The 18,070-nt window shown below is 37.2% G+C and overlaps 1 protein-coding gene across 4 annotated transcripts; it reads left to right on the forward strand.

The window, feature by feature from the left end:
- The first annotated feature begins 1,634 nt into the window (after positions 1–1,634).
- On the forward strand, positions 1,635–16,819 carry LOC136832085 (uncharacterized). Of its 4 annotated transcripts, none has more exons than XM_067092718.1 (7): positions 1,635–1,752; positions 6,600–6,685; positions 7,972–8,879; positions 10,330–10,635; positions 11,780–12,160; positions 12,443–12,871; positions 13,332–16,819. In XM_067092718.1, exons 2-7 carry the CDS (start codon positions 6,682–6,684, stop codon positions 14,523–14,525), a joined length of 3,222 nt encoding a protein of 1,073 aa, XP_066948819.1. In that variant the 5' UTR covers positions 1,635–1,752; positions 6,600–6,681; the 3' UTR covers positions 14,526–16,819. The 4 variants fall into 4 exon arrangements, with proteins under 4 accessions (XP_066948819.1, XP_066948817.1, XP_066948818.1 ...); XM_067092716.1 differs by having other exon boundaries at positions 1,637–1,845; XM_067092717.1 differs by lacking the exon at positions 1,635–1,752 and adding an exon at positions 4,055–4,222.
- Positions 16,820–18,070: the final 1,251 nt, after the last annotated feature.

Below are 18,070 nucleotides of genomic sequence, written 5' to 3' on the forward strand. Positions count from 1 at the left end.
TATTTTAGAGGATATGACGCTTTCCTGAGGACGCGCGTAACTGACTAGTGACGTCACGGGCTACATAGGCGGAACTGGAAGGGAAATTTGTGCGCAGACAAATCTGAAGCAACCCTCCAGAATCATAGACAAGTGTATAATAGATCTGCTCATACATGAACGAACAATCTGACGTAATAAACGAATATAAGAGAAATATAAGCGTATTCTAGAGTACATGATGCTATTCTGCGCACGCGCGCAACCGTACAGTGACGTTACGCGTTACGTATGGGGGAAAAGAGATCTGTCGTTACGAACATGAAGACGCACGGGAATGTTAAACAAACATGGCGTCACGACAAAAATTACGAATCTCGAGACAAAAGGACTTCCAGTTTGTTGTGGTTCGTTCTTCTGTGATTTTTTTTTTTTTTTTTTTTGTATCTGAGAAAGTGTTTCAATGTTTTATGAGTCAGTTAGTTAATGTAATATTCCTATCTAGTAATAAAAAAAAGCGAGCATAATTGTATAAATAATATGGCAACAAAACTATTGAGGTTACCCATATATTTATTGACAGTTTTCTTTTATAGAAAATAAGTACGTTTTCTATAAATTAATTTAATAGTAGACTAAATAATTTAATTCCTTGAAATAAATAATGTAATGCATTTGAATGAAGCATTAAAACTCTACAGAGATTTATGTAAAGGATTTTACTCTGATTTGTCTAGAGTGTAGAATCAAATTATAAAAACATTTCGTAACATAGAACACAGAACAGCCGATTAAAAGAAAGAAAAAATAATAAAAAATAGCATAGGCCTACGAGATACGTCAAATTGTACACTTGAAATATCCCGAATCCGGTGATGACGATCTGACATCAGTATCAGGGAATAAACCGAAGTAATTATAGCCTCTATCAATAAAATGACAACATATAAAATATTAGGGGTATCAGGCCAAAGGTGTACAGCGGAGTTTAGACAAGGTAAACAGACTTGGGATCAAGTGTTTACCACAAAAGAAGTATATGGGAAAAAAAAAATTATGACCCAGAGATAAAGTTCGAGACTGGGATATTTATATTTCGTAATGATAAAGCAACTGAAGTTTAGTTCACGTACAGGAAACTTGAAGTTTTAAGCTAAATATTAATATTAATTAACTGAAACTTATTAACCAGAATCAATCTTTATTCTCCAATGCAAAAAGTCTTGGGAAAAATACCTTCTATTCTAATTATTTTTTATATGTGCATTCCTTTCCTCTTTGTTTTCCCGTTATTTTTTTTTATTTTCAATCTTAGTTTAACCTTTCTTCTTTATTTTCCCGTTATTTTTTTTATTTTCAATCTTTGTTTAACCTGCTATGAACGGAAGGACGAGAGAGAGAGAGAGAGAGAGGAAGCGAAAACGTTTTCGTGCCAGGCATCATCTAAGTCCCGCCCACCTGTATCAGGGCTGCCACCCGTTTCGACATCCGATATACTGCCATTTCTTGCGTCTGTTACTTTCTCATGAAAATATCTCAAATTAATATATATTTTTCCAAGAGATTCTTACAAAATTATTATGACGCAGCAAATAAATACTAAAGAGGACTGTTAAATTTGCCATTTTGTGAAAGAAGTTACGGTTGGTCGTACTGCGTCACTGAGGGCCACACGTAAACTCAACACAGTCCTAACGTATCTCATGTGGTGTGATAGAGATTAAGCGCTCTTGTGTGTGTTTTCTGCCGTTTCTCGTTAGTTTATCGTTTCTGGTTAGTTTACTGGTTTACTATGTAGTATATTAAGATATACCTTTATTGTGTATAAAACGGTGCTTCTCGTCACTCCCGTTAAGGCGAAGTGAGGTAGGTGTTTGCTAAGATGTGTATTGCAATGCTACAGCCCAGTGAAAATATCGTTCGTATATTTTTTTATCTTTCGTTTATGAGTGATAGGGAACTATGATGTGACTGTCATGCCTCCACAGAGAAAAACAAAGAACGAAAGGATATGAAAATATAAAATAAGTAACCTGTTAATTGATAAACAATTAAAAAAAAAACAAGAATAAAATCAACTCACCTGTAATATTTGATACGTACTCGTTTAATTTTGTCGAACATGACTCACTCTCGTGCACTCAAGTGTTGGCTGGTAGACCATACAAACTCTCTCTCTCTCTCTCTCTCTCTCTCTCTCTCTCTCTCTCTCTCTCTCTCTCTGTGTGTGTGTGTGTGTGTGTGTGTGTGTGTGTGTGTGTGTGTGTGTGTGTATGTGTATGTGTGTGTTTTGCCTAAAATAATGAAGTGAGAGTTAACGAGTTACTCATATTTAAGCAAAAGTAAATCTCTCTCTCTCTCTCTCTCTCTCTCTCTCTCTCTCTCTCTCTCTCTCTCTCTCTCTCTCTCTCTCACACACACAAATTGACTGTCTAACTTCGTACCTGTGGCAATACAAAAATTCAATCGCCTTTAAACCTACCAGGAAAGAAATAAATTCAGCTCTCCACGATTGTTATAATAACACCTCAACATTTTTGTCACATAGAGAAGGCCAGACGGCAGCACCAAGGAATATTACTTTAAATAAATAAAACTGAAGGTAATAGTATAGTTAAAAAAACTATTTGATTTATAAAACCATGGCCAAAGTTGTTGCTAAACTTTTAATGTTATTGAAGAAAACGGCCAGTGGAATATTGATTCCGTTTACAATACAGGCTTTGCTCTACGGTACTTATTAGGGAAAGGGGATAATGTGAGGTTATCTGTTGATTTGCTTCTTTTGCTAGCCTCCGTTCCCTTTCATAGTGATTGTGTGTGTGTGTGTGTGTGTGCTAAAATTAGTTGATTTTGTAGATAATGGAGCGGTGGTTTGAGGCCATTCGGTACAGCGCAAGAGATGTGTACTTGACACAAACTGCTTTGTAAGTCGATATTCCTCTTGAGATTAAGTATTTTTATATATCTTCAGTACAGGGACAAGTATTTCTTATAATCAGATAAGGGAGAAATCGCCCCCCCCCAGCACATGCTAAACAATACTTCTTTATTCATCACTTGCTTGATTTGCCTTAGGAGTGGAGATATGATGATGGATGTCATGCTGTTCATTATCATCATTGTCAGTTGCTCATGAACAAATTCCTTATGATTATTCCATTCCCCCGATTACTATAACAACATATAAAATATTAGGAGTGTTAGGCCAAAGGTGCATGAGAGGATTTTGAACAATAAAAAAGTAAGACTTATGACAGAAAGGTTGGCGGGGCGAGTACAGCGGAGTTTAGACAATGTAAAAAGACCTGGGATCAAGTGTTTACCACAAAAGAAGCATATGAAAAATTTGAAGGCAAATTATATATATATATATATATATATATATATATATATATATATATATATATATATAGTAGTCTTTTTCTAAAAGCAACTGGGAAAAAAACAAATTATGACTCAGAGATAAAGTTCGAGACATACTTATATTTCGTCATGATAAAGCAACTAAAGTTAAGTTCGCGTACAGGAAACTTGAAGTTTTATTAAGCTAAATATTAATATAAATATTATTTAACTGAAACTTATTAACCAGAATTTATTCTTTACTCTCCAATGCAAAAAGTCTTGGGATTACCTTCTATTTTAATTAGTTTTTATATGTGCATTCCTTGCCTCTTTATTTTCCCGTTTTTTTTTTATTTTCAATCTTTGTTTAACCTGCTATGAACGGAAGGAGAGAGAGAGAGAGAGAGAGAGAGAGAGAGAGAGAGAGAGAGAGAGAGAGAGAGAAGCGAAAACGTTTTCGTGCCAGGCATCAGCTAAGTCCCGCCCACCTGCATTAGGGCTGCCACCCGTTTCGACATCCGATATACAGCCATTTTTTGCGTCTATTACTTTCTTATGAAAATATCTGAAATTAATATATAGTTTTCCAAGTGGTTCTTACCAAATTATTATGACGCAGCAAATAAATACTAAAGAGGACAGTTAAATTTGCCGTTTTCTGAAAGAAGCTACGGTTGGTCATACTGCGTCACCGAGGGCCACACGTAAACCCAACACGGTCCTATCTATCCTACGTGGTGTGATAGAGATTAAGCGCTCTTGTGTGCGTTTTCTGTCGTTTCTCGTTAGTTTATCGTTTCTCGTTAGTTTAGTGCTTTACCATGTAGTATATTAAGATATACCTTTATTGTGTATAAAACGGTGCTTCTCATCACTCCCGTCAAGGCGAAGTGAGGTAGGTGTTTGCGAAGATGTGTATTGCAATGCTACAGCCCAATATCGTTCGTATATTTTTTTTATCTTTCGTTTATGAGTGATAGGGAACTGTGATGTGACTGTCATGCCTCCACAGAGAAAAACAAAGAACGAAAGCATATGAAAATATAAAATAAGTAACCCGTTAATTGATAAACGATTAAAAAAATAAGAATAAAATCAACTCGCCTGTAACATTTGATACGTAGCCTACTCGTTTAGTCGAACATGACTCACTCTCGTGCACTCGAGTGTTGGCTGGTAGACCATACAAACGCTCTCTCTCTCTCTCTCTCTCTCTCTCTCTCTCTCTCTCTCTCTCTCTCTCTCTCTCTCTCTCTGTGTGTGTGTGTGTGTGTGTGTGTTTTGCCTAAAATAATGAAGTGAGAGTTAACGAGTTGCTCATATTTAAGCAAAAGTTCAGTTTGCTTTATCTCTCTCTCTCTCTCTCTCTCTCTCTCTCTCTCTCTCTCTCTCTCTCTCTCTCTCTCTCTCTCTCTCTCTCACACACACACACAAATTGACTTTCTAACTTCGTACCAGTGGATATCCAAAAATGCAATCGCCTTTAAACCTACGAGGAAAGAAATAAGTTCAGCTCTCCATGTATGTGATAATAACAACTCAACATTTTTGTCACATAGAGAAGGCCAGACGGCAGCACCAAGGAATATTACTTTAACAAAAATAAAACTGAAGGTAATAGTATAGTTAAAAAAAACTATTTGATTTATAAAACCATGGCCAAAGTTGTTGCTAAACTTTTAATGTTATTGAAGAAAACGGCCAGTGGAATATTGATTCCGTTTACAATACAGGCTATGCTCTACGGTACTTATTAGGGAAAGGGGATAATGTGAGGTTATCTGTTGATTTGCTTCTTTTGCTAGCCTCCGTTCCCTTTCATAGTGATTGTGTGTGTGTGTGTGTGTGTGTGCTAAAATTAGTTGATTTTGTAGATAATGGAGCGGTGGTTTGAGGCCATTCGGTACAGCGCAAGAGATGTGTACTTGACACAAACTGCTTTGTAAGTCGATATTCCTCTTGAGATTAAGTATTTTTATATATCTTCAGTACAGGGACAAGTATTTCTTATAATCAGATAAGGGAGAAATCGCCCCCCCCCCCCAGCACATGCTAAACAATACTTCTTTATTCATCACTTGCTTGATTTGCCTTAGGAGTGAGATATGATGATGGATGTCATGCTGTTCATTATCATCATAGTCAGTTGCTCATGAACAAATTCCTTATGATTATTCCATTTCCTCGATTACTATTTATTAATTTACTGTCGACCTAACCGCTCAACGTCTCCTCACTGCTGGGAGAAAGGGCGCTGGTGACTGGTATAAGACATGTACATGCGCTACCGGGGTCTAAGCGATGTCAGGCAGGGCAGCCGATCGAGACTTAGGTCTACCCCAAAGCCAAGTCAAAGTCCTTCAAAGAAGGCATCGTGTTTACCGCATACAAAAAATGGGAAAAAAGCAAGTTAAAAGAAGAAGAATTAATTTTTTTTTTTCGTTTTTAATAAACGAAATTTCCTCTTTTTGTATTTCCCTCTACCTCCTCTTACTTCTTCCTAATGAACATCTTAATATTCTTTGGAAGCTTGAATTTTAAGTCAATGGCCCCCGTGGTTGGCCATTTCCATAATATAATAATAATAATAATAATAATAATAATAATAATAATAATAATAATAATAATAATAATAATGTACCAGTCATTCCCGCAACGGTGATTGTTTTCCCCTTCATCTCCATTGTTTTCTGAACCTATTAGGGTGTATCCAGACTACAGTAAAGCATGTTGTAAACAGACATCGGCAACTTATCGTATGCATATCACATACAGTTTGGAAACATGTCAGTGACCGCAAGTGGAGAAAGAACTTTGGCAAAAGCTGGATAATCTTATGGAGCACTGGTTAGAATTACCAAAATGTCGCTGACTTGAATTCAACTTATTTGTGATGTGTGTGCGATAAGTTTCCAACATTTGTCTAAGACACATTTTACTGTGCTGTGTATACCTGAGGTGGCCAGGTATACAACTGTGTTCTGAACAGTAATTGTTTTTATTTCTAGTTTTTTTATGAAATAACTAAGATTTACAAATGTTATGTAATTGCAATATACATGTTATTAACTCCTGGGGCTAATTTGTCGCCTTGTAATGATCATACCTGTGTCAGAACGTTCACAAAAGCTAACTTATGAAGACAAAAACATCAGTATTTCATAACATAAAGCCAGAATATTGTATCTCTCATTTTAAATGCAGATCAGAAGAAACAACTTGTATCAGAAAACTTATCAATTCATGGACTTTATCTCGTTTTTCTTTTTTAGATCCGGGCCAAGCGCTGATGTCTAATGTGATAAGAATGCAAAGCGTCGTGATTTAATACATTCCTCAAGACCAAACTTCATTATGAGTAAGTTTTTACGTAATCATGTATTGTGCTTTTTTCGCTGTATTGTTCGAGCTCCTTGTCATTGGCGTTATTATGTTCATGATTCTCTCAAAGTTTATTCACATGTGCCTTGTTCCATTTTTATCCTGACAGTTGATCAACCAAGTTAACAGAGTCCAATTTCACTTTAATGTTTAAATTAGAACTTTATTTCTATTTCCTATTCGAGCAAAAACTAAAATTAATTAATGTTTAGCCAATGCTCAGTAGTCAGCAGAAAAATATTCACTCTTGATAATAGCCTTTTCCAAGTAAAAGCGTTTTTTTTTATTTCCTCTATATTAGTGACACACAATAGAGGGTGAAATGGTTAAAAAAAAATTTATTGATTTTGTTTGTTTCCTTACTGTCTACAGTTTGGTCCAAATTCTGCAAATTTACTTGTCAATGTATTTGAATGATATAGACTTTAAATTAGATATTTGGTGTAAAATCTCATAGTTTCTGATTAAATCATTTATTCATTCCTGTTGTTAATGAAGGAACTGAGATCTAGTTTCAATATTCCATCTCCCTGCGCCCATTTTTGGTCTCCCTACGCCCATTTTTGTGAGCTGTTGTCTCGCTCCTTATGCAATAGAACTAGATAAGACATATTTTTCCAAGCTCTCACAAATTTCATATATAAGAAAATTTTCACAGAGAGATTTTATGTGTATGGGTGGTAACAGAACTTACCATTTATCCTCGTCAATTTCAGAATAACTACGATCTGAGAAAGTATTTATACAGAGGTTTGTTGCATTGAAGAGTGTATGACCTTATTTGTTTATGGTTGTGCCATCTTCTGTGTTAGGATCTTTCGTAAAATGAATTTCATATTCTCTCTTGCCTGATGAAGTCATTGACTAACTTCATATGGAAAGATAAATAGAATCTTCATTATTTCTCTTTACTTTGTTTTATGCGTTATAGTGATACAACTTTCTCCCCTTGTCTTTCTCTGGTCACTGTGAGTTTGCCTCCATTGTTTTCTGTGGCTTTGTGCATTGTAGGTTTGGTTGATAAAACAAGTATATTAGAAATGGTACTAATTGTAGAAATAAAATCATATTGAAAATTTGGATCTTTATGTAAAGTTTGAATGCAGTTTACTATAACTTTAAATTAAAGTCATGTGTCTTAAGTAGCACCAAATTCCACTTCTGTGTGAGAAGAAGTTAAGGATTTGTTTTAGTAATACCTTATATATTCAGTTTCAAAACCTTGCGAGGAGCTTTCTATTTTCCTTTTTTTTTTTATCACAGGTAGAACAAAACTTCATGAGGCAGCTTTTAAAGGTAATGTTGACGAAGTAAGAAAACTGCTGGACTCTGGTTCTGATGTCAATTGCAAAAACAAATATAAAGAAACGCCACTTCACCTCGCATCCCTCAAAGGAAGGGTTCCTGTCATCAAACTGCTTTTAGAGAGAGGAGCCGAAGTCAATGCATTAAACAGCAACGAAGAAACTCCTTTGCACAGAGCAATTGATAGTTCCTGCAATGAAAGTGTCGAAATTCTCCTGGCTCATGGTGCAGATATCAGTCTCAGAGATGCGAAAAAACACACTCCACTTCATCATGCCACCATCAAGAGAAAAAAGACAATGATGAAGATTCTGATAAAAGCTGGTTCAGATTTCTACAACCTAAACAAGTCAGGAAACACTGGCGCCCACCACGCAGCTTTCAACGGCCACCATGACATCCTTGAAATTCTCTTCGAGGCAGGATTTAATGTCAACTACGCAAACAGTGATAATAACACACTGCTTCACCTTGCTGCGCGGGAGGGTTATGTGACAGCTGTGGATCTACTGATATCCGAAGGAGCGAACCTGAATGTTTACAACAGGTCTGGTGAAACTCCTGTTCTCCTAGCTGCTGCTATGGGGTATAGCGATATTGTTGTCAAGCTTCTAGAATTAGGGGCAAGCCCTTACAACCCCAACACGGGCTATTCCGTCCTACATGCAGCTGCGTCTAGCAACAGGATTCACACTCTTCAGGCTGTTATGACTAAGTTTCCAGAGTGGGCTTTAATCAATAATTCATGGCGGAACTTGACGGCTGAAGACGTAGCCAGTATTTCTGGTGGTAGTGACAGTCTTTGGTGGCTCAGGAAACAGTCACTGTATCTTGAGAGGCATGAATCGCCTCTAGTGTCTATTTTGGTGAGTACTATAAGGTAGAATGATTTTAGAACAAGTTTAAATACATGGTTCATAAGAAATTGCTCCAAGTTTAAATCCATGCGTCACAAGAGATTGCTCCTCATCTCACAGCATCTAGGCAACCGAAATATAGATTCAGTAGCATTCCTTTGTCTTCATGTAAAGACAGAACCTAAATCTATTTATACCTTGGAGTGTGTTGGTTACCAACCATAACTTAAAACCGAATTTCTTTTGGACCTGCTTTTGGTGCATTGAAAGAATGATTTATTCGCAACTGTTGCTCTACTTTTTTAGCTCTCTTTTGTATATAATTTTATTTCGGCAAAACCTTTAGAAATATTGTAGATGCACGTAAACACTAATTACTAATACACTGCAGAGGCTAAATTACTAATACACTGCAGAGGCTAAATAAATGACCTGTTTATGGAAAATGACAAAGCTTTCAATAATTCTTTTTCTTCTTTTTTGAAATAAATTTTCTGATCTGCGCCACTAACTATATTTTGAGAAACCATAGGAAATGAGTTTGGACAAAGGTTTACCAGGAGGGCATCTACCCATGATGAATTTAGTCGACTCGTACGTAGATCTTGCTGCTAAAAGTGTAGAGTACAACCAGAATTTATATAATGAAATTGATGATTTACCAACAAGGAAAATGTTTTCGGTGCTCATGTCCTAACTCCTTAAAGACGTATAAGTCTTTCAAAAGAGACGAAAGTCAACAACATTCTTGTTCAAGTTGTCGAGGAAGATATAAACTGGAATATGACTAAGCAACAAGTAACAAATTGTAATTTAGAATTCAAGAAAATTACTTGTCATAAAGTTAATGAAGTCTGCAAACATATGACAGCAATCATTAAGGTTAAGTTTCTGTGGAGAATGTCGTCGATATGACACACTGATCAAAAAGTAACGAAAGTCTGTGAAAGAAAAGAGGCCAGACAAATTGTATTTGATTTCGTATTGGGGACTATTCAGTTGTGTACAGTCTCTGGAGTACATGAAGTAGGGCATTCCTTGTTTTCATTTAGGTTGTGCATTTTATGCTGCACACTGCACAACAGCTTTAAAGAAATCATATTCCAAACACAAGACAGGAACTTCTCCCTTTACCACATTTTTTTTGTACCATGATTAACTTCAACTACACACTAGCCCTCATTTCTAACAAAATTCATCTTAGGTCCCTTGTTTCTACCTGACCTGTCTGAGGGAACTGAGAAAATCTTTCTCTTTTTTTTATGTAGTAACATCGCTGGAATCTCAGATGATTTAGAAGCATCGTAGGCGATGTCTCCTTTGGTGGTGACAAACAGGGAAGTATCTGGTACTGATGATTGTCACATTTCTTCAATTGCTTATTGTTGTCTGTATTTTAAAAGCTTGATTTTTTGGATCAATTTTCAGAAGCTCATTACATCTTACGTATCATTTTCAGAATGAATGCAGGTTTCAGTATGAACGCAGGGGCTCTGCCTTTGTCAAAAGAGGAGGAATCGTTTCTGCGTGGGAGGCCTCACGTCTCCGTAAAAGCATCGAGGATGGAAGTGCCGAGATGCACTACATGGATGAGAAAGGAAACACCATACTTCATATAGCGCTGGAAGCCGGAAATGAGGCTGTAGCTGATATGCTCATAGAAACTGGAGCCCTTGTGACGGCTCAAAACCACAAGGGCCAGAAACCACTGGATATTGCTAAGAACAGGCAAAAGTATGTGGGCCTTAGAAAACCCGACTTGCAGGTGAGGACTGAACTTTAATCATGTGTAAGTCTGGAAATGCTCTTGGTAGTAACTTCATGCATTTAGAAATTGTTTCTAAATGCAATATGAAATGGATCATTTTTCACTAGTGAAAATGCTGTAATGGATAAGAGTGAAAAAGTGGATCCTCCTCTTAGCTGAATATTTTCTCTGCCTTTGTTACTCTTAAAACTCAACTCTGTCTCTGTTGTCCTCCAGTATCTTTTGTTATGCATACTGTTGTGACGCCCCCATGGTGAGGTTTCATCTTCAGTCTTTTTATAGATCACTTTATGCATTCCTTGAAATATCTTGCTGTTTTCTTGTGGATCATATGCTTTTCTCCAAGAACAGTGAATGGAACTTTGCCTGCTAATCCTTCTAATAATTTTTTTCTCTAATTTCCAAGGCTTGAAGTGTTTTAACTCACTTGTAGAATTATGTCTCCAAGCATCACCTGACTCTGGACCTCTTGTTCCTGGATGTAATAAATTCCATCCGAATTACCTATGCACTCTACATGAATGATTAATGCACTGGATCATTCTGTAATCGTTTGAAGTTAAATCCGGTCACTAGTTTTTCAAAGAACCCTTTGCATTAATTACTTTTCAATGAAAGACTATATTCAAAACAAACTTCATATGCGGTATTCTTCCCCAGGTGCATGGGCATTATAATTTAGCATGCATATGTGTGAGACTTCTTTACTTATTATCTATCTTACTTATTCAATTCCCACACAAAAATCTGCCTTTGTCACATGATATTTTCACATGATATGACTGTATAGTACCACTGGTGGGCAAATGAAAACTACCTTTTTGTAAACAAAAAAAAAAACAACACAAAAAAAAAAATTAAAATTTTGAGTAGGGGTTAATATCCAGGCAGGAGGAAAAGGTTCCAGCAACAGAATAAAAATGACAAATAAAATATGAGTCATTTGCGAGTGAAATGAATGGTATATCTAAATTTATGTAGCAGTGTTTTCATAGAAAACTTAACTGCAAATCTAAGATGCTTTTATTAACCCTTTGTAATATTATTATTAGCATAAAAGATATTGAAAGGTCTATTCTAGGTGCTAATTTGCCAATCTAATTTTGAAATTCAGTTCTTTATTGTATATTTTGCATTGCAGGATAGCAGATACGACGCATTCCTACACACACTACTTCTCAGTGTCATAACTCAAACTGTAGGACTTGAAGTTGATAACAATTCAAGTAAAATTCACTTTGAAAACAGCCAAAAACCCTTGGATAGAAGTATACAGGGAATAAAACTAGAAATCATCAAGAATTTCAGCACACTGATGTCCAGCTCAGTTTTGTATGACCCTGTTGGGAGTTGCGGAAGACATATCTTACCTTTAGCTATAACGACGAATAACAGGACGCTATTGCCACTGCTATTAGTTTCAGGGTGTCCTCTCACCACAAGTGACTCTGAACTGGGGATCGTGCAAGTAGCTTGGCTGACACCAGACATTACAACATGGGTAGCCATGGTAGTCACAAGGGTAAGTATTGAATGCCAGTGCCTATGATATTGTGCAGTATATGACCTCAGCTGAAGGACTCTGAACCCAGTTTTGAATGGCTACCAGTGGCAGCTGGGAGTCGAGAAAACATTCTGCAATTTCATTCCTTATGGAGCCACCCTCAGCAAAAATGTGTTACTTTCCATAGTCTTTGAGATGCATTTTTGAAACAGCTAAGAGAAACTTTTTGCATTAACCCAAGCCATGTGTGTAGTAATTATCTAGTTCATCTCTCTGTTTGTTTCTCTCTTATTATTTCAGGCCGTCATCAATCAACTTCAGTCTGATCACGACACTTTGCTGAACACCTCAGAAGTAGACTCTCATGTCGAAAAGCTGCTTTTTGTCCTGATACAAGCCATTTCCGTCTTGATTAATGACTTAAAGGGGTCGAAACCCTGGGAAGCACAATTCAAATGCCCTGAACATGTGACACTAACACAACTTTATGTAACTGCCAGTCTTTATGGGACGACTTTAACAGCTTGGTACATCTGGAGGGCCGGTGCTAGCAACTTCCACAAGACCTATCCTGACAGTAGGTGCAATGCTCTTGAAGCAGCCTTGTCAAACAAATGTTATTCAACTGCTTTTCGATTGGTTGTGGATATGGGTGCTAATCCCTTTTTGAAGAACAAGGATAGAGATGTATCCATTAATATTTTCCCAGAAGATATGCGGTTATTGGAGGTAAGTTGGTTTCTCCAGGGTGCCTCCAAACTGCAGTGAAACGTGTCATAAATACACATCGATAACTTATTGCAGCCATATCATAAACAAATAGAAAACAAATCAACAACCTTAAGTGGAGAAAAAATCTTTGATAAATGCTGGATAACCCCATTAAACACTGGTTAGGACTGCCAATAGGTTGTTGATTTATACTCAACCTGTTTGTGATGTGTGTGCGATAAGTTACCGACATGTGTTTATAACATGTTTTACTTTAGCATGGCTGCAACCTTAGATTATTCAGCATTATCTTTATTTATTAATAGGGTGACACAACATTCTGCCTAGTTTTGCACCTCAGTTTATCTTTACCTTGCCATGATCTTAAATAAATATCTAATATATTCAGTTTTTCTTTTTAGGCTGATAACATTTGAGTATTCTCATGGACATATTTTTTATATTACACATTCCGTAGGTCATGCTGGGAAAAGAGTACCGGATCCTAGAGAAGAAAATGGAGAAGAGTAAACATGAAAGTGAGAAGCAGAAACTCCAACAAGTCATCATTTTGCTTATGGTTTTGTTTTTACAGTACAACCTGAAACAGAGAGCAGAAAAATGGAAGCTGTTCTTATGCTTCATTTTAGATGCACATTCCAGGGTGAAGGAAGAGAAACCATCGCATCCATCTGCTTTCTGGATGGCATCCCTTGAGAAAATCCTATTAGCGGATGGAATTGAGGACGTCAGATTGACATCATCAGCAATGTATTCAGATATGATGAGAAACGTTTTGTCCTGTGTTGACAAACTTTCCAGAACACTGAAGAAGTTAGACCTCACCAACGAAGAGGATCATTTCTGTTCTCTACTTCATATTCTGTACGGTAATTTTGCTGGTCCTCAGTGCTCGTGGAATGAAAACAAGACCAGTAACAATTTCACTTCTCAGTTGAGGTTTCTGTTCCAAAGGGGTTTGAAGTATGCATGTGAAGATGAAATGCCTTTATTTTTGCATCTGCTCATCTCTGTAGCAGAAGTGGCCGTTGACTTGGTACTCGATGAGCTTTGCAAAACCGTGCCTCTGCACCATGCAGCTCAAAATGGCATAACCTCTGCCGTAGTGTACCTTCTAGAGGGTGGAGCATCCCCATTTGTCAAAGATGCATCAGGTATGTTACCTGTTCATTATGCCTTTATGTTTGGGCATAAAGCCACTGCAGATAGGCTGATCAACCATTTGAAGACCACAGATAAAACTGAGATGCCTTACAGTGACACTTACTTGGAATTTCATGAAACTTATCTGAAACTGTATGGGATGGGCCCTAGTGGCAATGTAGAGTCTAGATATTGTCATGTTCAGTGTAAAGAAAAGCTGTTCACAGATCGCTTCAGGTATGTTGAAAATATATGGAAAACAAATGGTATAGAAAAAGCTGTTAATGATATTCATGTCGACTTCGAGAATGGAGAAGCTCAGGAAATCAAAAATGCTGTCACTACAATACTTTCAAAACTGAATGAAAGAATTTCTCTGAAAGACAAGAGATTTGAGGGCGAAATACAATTTGTTGGAAGTTCAGAAGATAATGTCAGATTATACTGTCCTGACGAATATGATTGCAATTTAATCTTGAGTAACATACAGGCCAAGCCTGAACGGTGAATTGGAAGCTAATCTTGTAGACCTGGATTACGAGAAGACAGTTGCTTGTGGTCATCAGAAGAAACTAGAGGTTCGTGTTTTAAAAGAAGAACTCAGAGAATTTATAAATGGGGAAGAATTCTTGAATCGTTTTTATAGCATTGCCCGAGAATCGTTGATGGAACTGACTGTTAATGAAGGCAGACTGAAGCTAATGATGCCTGGAATTAAGAAAACGCAAGTTGGTATTCAGATGTTTTTCTTATGGTTAGGTACAAAGTACCCAATGCTCTTTGTCGATATTGATTTCGTCCCTACTGTGAAAGCCCCTTGGCCAGACAACCTTCCAAAGCCTAATTGCAGCTGCTCACTCGCTGAAATATATTTGAATAAACTAGATGGAGATGAATGGAGACTGTCCTTTGGCTCTAAAGAGACAATGATTATGCGAAAGCTCCCTGAATGCAAAAGAAATGTTTTTCTTGCCTGCAAGATGATCTTGGCTTCTCTGAAGACAGAGAGTTGGGTACCTCTGACGCTCAAGGCCCATTTCACTTACTGGGACAGTCGGATGTTTTCCCTTCCCTCGAAAGGAGGGTTTGCTTTGAAGAACTGTTTTTTCCGGGAACTTGAAGAGGTGACAGATGTAAAGGAATGGGAAAGTGCAAAGCTCCTGAAGAGAGCCTGCTCTGTCTTTGAGAGAATGTGCAGCTTAGGAAACCCACCAGAGGCTTCAATTGATTGTCCCAAACCGGTGAAAGCTTACTTTGGGGGTGATACGGAAAAGGCATCCGTCTACTCATGTGCTCCTGAAATACTGACCTTCCTGAGGAATTTTGATCAATCCTTGGCGGTGGTGCCCTGAGCGACATTTATTAGACTGAATAACTGCAAAGCAGTGTGGTAAGAAAATAATTAACATTGCCTTTTTTTTCATCTTATATTCTTTTTTGCAGTTAGGTAGCTATCTTTAAAAGATTTTCATAAGTCGCTAGGAGAGATTCCCTATGTTAATGTCGGTAGGATGAATAACAAATTATTACAAAGAAACTAGAAAATAATGGGTATTATTCTCTTTTGTATTTATTTAATTGTATGCCACTTTATTATAATGCCGAGAGCCACCGAATACTTCTTATAATTTAAAATATTCCACTGGTGAAAATCGGGATTTACAGTTCTGTAAACCAGTAAACAAGTTTGGTTCTCCACTCTCTGTACTTGACTTTTTCCTGTAAATTGATTACTGTACCGTGCATAAAGTATGATATCTATGCACTTGGTTTATTATTATTTTGCAACATGGTTTGCTAGTAATAAACCTGAATAAAGCATCTATATATTTTTGATAGTAAAAACTTTCATTCAAGTATCTGTTTACCGAAATTTACTTCAGTTACAAGTTGCAAGACAATCACATCTGAAGAAAAATCATTTATCTATCTTATTTGTTGTATTTTCACCCTGAGCTAATACTGTAGGTCATCTGCATAACGGTAGTCAAAAGTTCACTTTGATTTTTTTTATTGAATTTTATTGCCTTTGTCAGCATTCCTTCGGCCCCTAGCTGCGTCCATTTCTTAGCCTTTTCCTCCAAATCCATTCCTGCTCCCTTTCCTCAGTCTTGCTGTCCAACACCTCTTAACTATTACTACTTCTTGGTGCAACTGAGGAGGTTTTCTCCCAGTCCTACCTTTAGATCGTAGTACTTCATTTCCTGTATCTAGTAGATCTCTTGATCTTACTGTCCAACCACCCCGGCTCCCTCTTTTCACTGTCTTCAGAGCTGAATGGACGAAAGTATCTCAGTGTTGGCTCAACGACCTAAATATCATAAATCAAATCAAATCAATTTCTTACCTTTAAGGAGATAAGTGCATGAGTCTTAACTATGTTCAGACCACTGCATTCTTTCTACATTTGGTCTGCTACCCTGTGGACTGGCCACGAAACGACTGAGCCAACAATGACAGGCCATCTGACCCTTGAATTTGTGGCTTTCGAAGACACAAACTTGATGGATGGATGCCCATCCGTGATTCACGCTCTTACTCTAAAGACTCATTAATTGGGTCTTTGATATTGAGATAATATTGAGATAAAGTTACTTACCATTTCTGTGGCATACTGTAGGTCATTCATGGTCTGGAACCTCTTCCATTCTTTGTTCGAGTTTTGTTATTCATCTAAAGTACAACTAATTTTGTGTTCGAGTGCTTATGCTAACCATATATAATGATGAAACGAGCATTATACCCCCAGCACCAGAATGAGTTATAAAAAAAACTATATTTTGAAATAAAACTTATATTAAATCGCTAATTTCATTACCCTGAGTGTTTTGAAAATAGCCCAAGATAAAATATTTTTATTATTATTCATAAGATAAATCCTATTCATAAAGAACAAGCCCACATGAGCCGTTGACTTGAAATTCAAGTTTCCAAAGAATATGGTGTCCAATCGAAAGAAGTAACAGAAGGTAATGGGAAATCCAGAAAGAGACCAGTTATTAGAAAAACAAATTAAATTAATAAATAAATAAAAAATTTAAGTAAAATATTAAAATGCAAGGAGAATAGCATTAGGGTAGTAATGCATTGCATCTTCGCTTGAACTTCTGAAGTTTCAATTGTGCAACCTCCCCTGGGAGGCTGTTCCAAAGGAATAAAGGACCTCCGGAGTTGAGAAGTTCGACAGCGGGCCACATTTACTGCATGTTGGTGCTTGTGCTGTTCAGCGAATCTGGTTGCTCTCTCTCTGCAGGAAAAGGGGATCAGGCAGTGACATAGCTGGCATTCCATCAGTTGGGGGGCATAGGTGGGGCCACGATATTTTTTGGGGGTACCAAAGAAAATGACACAAAACTAATGTACGAATTCTGTGATTAGTAAAATATACTATTCTCGAAGGTATATATTCATGTGAATGAAGGAAAATAATAGTATTCGTAATTGGTAAACCTGTATTTGAAAAGATAGAGCTCAATTTCCAATTAATTTTTAACTCTTACTAAATGCAAATGTATCAAATACTGTAAGGGTTAAAGTTTAGCTACAAAGGAAATTTCAATTGTGGGGGGGTCAGTGGGGGGCCATGCATCTGACTGGTGGGTGGGGGCAGACCCACCCTGGGTCCCCCATAGCGACACCACTGGGATCAGGGATCAATTGTGAATATGAAAGGTCTCTGTTAAAATACAACATTCATGTAACATTCACGACAATTACATTTTAATTCTCTTCCAAAGAATTATTGCACTTTAACAGAATGAGTTGTATTATTGCATTACATCTCCTTCCCTGGGAACTGACTGAAGGGTCTCACTCGATTTACAAACGAGAAGTTTTTTGTTCGGGAAAGATCATCGTCCCTGGAAAGTGAACGAGTTTAAACTGGATGGAACTACTGAACGAAACTGAGTGGAACCAGACAGGTTACATACTGTGCAAGGGCTGCGTTCAGTAGATTGTCCCCTCTTCCCAAAAACCACATTTTTAACTTTCCCAAAATTTAAACACTTGTTGCCAGTGACAAGTCTACTGTACCTTAGGTGAAACTTCCGT

This window comes from Macrobrachium rosenbergii, chromosome 49, assembly GCF_040412425.1.
Source record: "Macrobrachium rosenbergii isolate ZJJX-2024 chromosome 49, ASM4041242v1, whole genome shotgun sequence".
NCBI lineage: Eukaryota > Metazoa > Arthropoda > Malacostraca > Decapoda > Palaemonidae > Macrobrachium > Macrobrachium rosenbergii.

What these genes read in the sequence shown, in the direction of transcription:
- LOC136832085 (XM_067092718.1), top strand. An exon ending in CGCCTCTAGTGTCTATTTTG is followed by an intron (nt 8,880 to 10,329) that starts GTGAGTACTATA and finishes TATCATTTTCAG; the next exon opens with AATGAATGCAGGTTTCAGTA. An exon ending in TTAGAAAACCCGACTTGCAG is followed by an intron (nt 10,636 to 11,779) that starts GTGAGGACTGAA and finishes TTTGCATTGCAG; the next exon opens with GATAGCAGATACGACGCATT.